Genomic DNA, 3,368 nt, shown 5'->3' with positions numbered 1-3,368 from the left:
CCCCGCCCCCCCTTTCGGCCTTGTTACAGGAGTTTATTCTCAACCAGGACTGGAACGACCCCAAGTCTCAGCTGCAGCAGTGTTGCCTGACACTGAGGACGGAGGGCAAGGAACCCGACATTCCGCTCTACAAGTAAGGATTTCGCACCGCAAGATGTCAATTCAAAAGCACTGAGACATACTACTCGATATTATGACATCATCCACGCGTTGCGTTCGGATCACATTGAAGCTTCATCAACAAAGAGCGGAATCACTCACGTCCTCCTCGTCTTCGTCACTGGATACAAAGACGGTGTTGGAAAGCCTTTTCATTTTTTTTTTTTTTTTTTTTTTGGAGCGGGTGTCAGCCTTGCTTATTTTCTCTGCTTGGCGCAGTGCTCACCAGCGACACCGTCGCACGCCCGCCTCGGTGACTTCTGGGTGCGTCTCGTTTGCAGCGGGAGGTGAATTATTGACGAGTCGTCAAAAGTGACCAGGTTGCATTAAAAATGGATCCAATCAGTCAATTGCGCGTGAAGATTTCCGGCGGGCGCGCGGCGCCTGTTTATGCAAATGACAACATTTCAAACATCGGTTTTGTTCACGCGCCACTCCCCCGCGCAAGAAGCGCGGCTGACAACTCCTTGTTTTACTTCTTCTTTTTAGGTGAGCGCCATCATCCCTCGCTTTCGTTTAGTTCGCCGGATGTCGTTTGAGATTGATTCGGGACTGCCACCTTCCAAGTGTATTTGTTACCATGGCGACTGGCAAACATGCATCAGAGCACAGGGCAACAGGTTCAAAGTCGGGTTTTCGAGTCAAGGTTGTGATTTGAAATAAGGGTTAGGGGTTCAAGCCAGCGTTACGCTTAGGTTTCAAAATAGAGTTTCAAGTAAGGTTTTAGGGTCTCAAATTGGGGTTTCGGGAGAGGGTTAAGGTTTGAAACGAATTGTTTGTTTCAAATCAGGATCAGGGTTCAAAAGAAGGGTAGGGATTCAAATTAGGGTATCAAATTGAGATGTCAAGATAGGAATAGGGTTTCAAATAAGACTTGTGGTTCTAAATTATGTTTCAAGACAGGGCTAGTGCTTCAAATTCGTGTGATGTTTTTGCTTTGAGTCAAGGATTAGGGTTTCAAGTCAGTTTGCGTTGCAAATTAGGGTTTGAAGTGTTGGTTTCAAATTAGGATTGGAGCCAGATTTTAGTGCATGAAGTTGGGGTTTCAAACCAAGTTTCGAGTTTCAAACAAAATCTGTGGTGAAGGTTTTGAATTGGGCCTTAATACCCGTGATGAGTTTTAAAATTAGGGTTCCAAATTCGCGTTTCAAGCCATTTTTTTCTTTCTTTTGTCATCTGACCGTGTTTTGCCTTTGTGTTTTTCAGGACGCTGCAGACGGTGGGGCCATCGCACGCGCGCACCTACACCGTCGCCGTCTACTTCAAGGGCGAGCGCATCGGTTGCGGCAAAGGACCCAGGTCAGCACAACCCGCCTGAGAAACAGACGCTGCATCCGAACCTTGACCCCACAAAGTCCTAAAGACTGGAGACTTCCTTCCTTATGACCGGCATACGTGACTTCCTCCCCGCTCCCCTTCGCGCCTCCACCGTCTCCTTCCCTTAATGTGCCGCAGAAAAACGGCGGCGCTTCATCGACGGCGTTTATTGCAGCAATTAAGCTCTTGTTGGCCCGATTCTATCGGGAGACGCATTATGCACAATGAAAATGAATCGATCCATTATTGATTTGACGTAAATTGCGTTATGGAGAAGCGGGAGCGGCGGGCAGATGGCGAGAGCAGGCGGCGAGGCTACTTCGCTACTTCCGAGCAGGTGAGAGCGCGGAGCTGTTGTAAATTCTGAAAATTAGGGTTTCCAGACAGGAGGGAGGTGGGGTCCAATTTGTTTCAGTTTGATTGGGCGGCACAAATTAGCCGAAGTTTCCAGTCTGGGTTCGGGTTTCTAATTTGGGCTTTTGAGCTCTGGGTAAGGCGTTCAAACGAGCTTTTTGAGCCAGGTTTCGTGTTTCAAATTCAGGTTTTAAGTCTGGTTTGGGGTTTTAGGCAAGGGTAAGGTTTCAAATCAGGTTCCAGTATTTAACTTGTTCTTTCAAGCGGGGTTTAGTGTTTGAATTTTTTTTTTTTTTAGGGGGGCAGATTTCAAATTAGGGTTTACAGACAAATTTGAGTTTTCAAATCAAGGTTTCCAGTCTGGGTTAGGGTTTCAAATCAAGCTTTTGTGAGTGGGGTTTCAAGTCGCGTTAAGGTTTCAAATTAGGGTTTCGAGCACTGACAGCGACTGAATCCACGTTGAATACGTCGCCGTGTCGTGAGCAAATCCCCAAAAGCGAAGCTCATGTGCTCGATAAGTTTGGCTCTTTGTGCTTTGCCGCACTTAAGCCTCCAGGCTGCAAAAATCAAAACGTATGGCGGGCATCAAGCATGGCCCGTAAGCCGCCTGATTGTGCCGCCGGCGCCGCTCGCTGCCATTGTTCAAAAACAAATGAGAAGCACCTTTGAGAAGCCCCCCCGCCCCCTGGTTAAGATTGCTTCAAGGCAAAATATGCTAAAGACCTTACCTCTTTTTTTTTTTTTTTATTTCTTGCAGCATCCAGCAGGCGGAAATGGGAGCTGCCATGGACGCGCTGAACAAATGTGAGTACACACGCGCGTCGGACCGCATGATGTGCGACTACTTAAAAAGTACCACGATACCTTGCTATCCAAAACGATACCACACCTTATTTTTGGTTTTAAAAAAAAAAAAAAAAAATTGCAGCGACAATGCTTTCCAACTATGTGCCTTGAGGGGGCGCCGCTTTTTGTTTTTGGTCCTAAAGCAACGACAATTCAAATCTACGATTCAAAGGGCGACTGGTTTTTCCAATTGCCAAAACCTGTGAGCGTGATTTATTTTGTGCCGAGTCATTTTGTCGCCCGCTGGTTGCGTTTGAGGAGCCGTTCCATGGAATAAATTCCTTCTTGTTTTGGCAGCTATAATTACGTCGCGCGCGCTCCCGATGTTAGCTTTTTTTGCCTTGCTATTGTTTCGGCACCGGTATCAAGATACTCGATGTGGGATCAGAGTGACGATACGTGAAGAGTCCACACCATCGGGCTTTGCTGTTGGAGCGCCACCACCGAGCCTCGGGCGGCGTGTCGATGTTTTTTCATGTCGTCGTCGTCGTCGGTGGCGGTGGTGGTGTGCTTGTGCTTGTACTCGCGCTTCTTGTGTTGGCGGGCCGTGCTCAGTTTGCATGTTTGCGTTTGAAGGAAAGCCCTCAGGGACCCTCAGGGCTCGCCACTCATCTTTTGGTCCTCTTCACAGCGTCTCTTCTTCTTTTCCTCCTCGCTCGCTTTTTTTTTTTTTTTTTTTTTTTTTTCCCCCA

The 3,368-nt window shown here is 47.6% G+C and overlaps 1 protein-coding gene across 1 annotated transcript in view; it reads left to right on the top strand.

Moving 5' to 3' along the window:
• Positions 1-3,368, top strand: part of drosha (drosha ribonuclease III) — a 68,493-nt gene that overhangs the window by 59,848 nt on the left and 5,277 nt on the right. The window contains exons 28-30 of the mRNA XM_019874362.1: positions 30-133; positions 1,366-1,458; positions 2,588-2,634. Of these exons, the coding sequence (XP_019729921.1) occupies positions 30-133; positions 1,366-1,458; positions 2,588-2,634 (244 nt within the window). The remainder of the gene's footprint in view (positions 1-29; positions 134-1,365; positions 1,459-2,587; positions 2,635-3,368) is intronic.

Source organism: Hippocampus comes, unplaced genomic scaffold (genome assembly GCF_001891065.2).
Source record: "Hippocampus comes isolate QL1 unplaced genomic scaffold, H_comes_QL1_v1.1 scaffold25, whole genome shotgun sequence".
In the NCBI taxonomy this organism is placed as follows: Eukaryota; Metazoa; Chordata; class Actinopteri; order Syngnathiformes; family Syngnathidae; genus Hippocampus; species Hippocampus comes.
The sequence above is the reverse complement of the archived record's forward strand: the minus strand, read 5'-3'. Positions and strand labels throughout refer to the sequence as shown.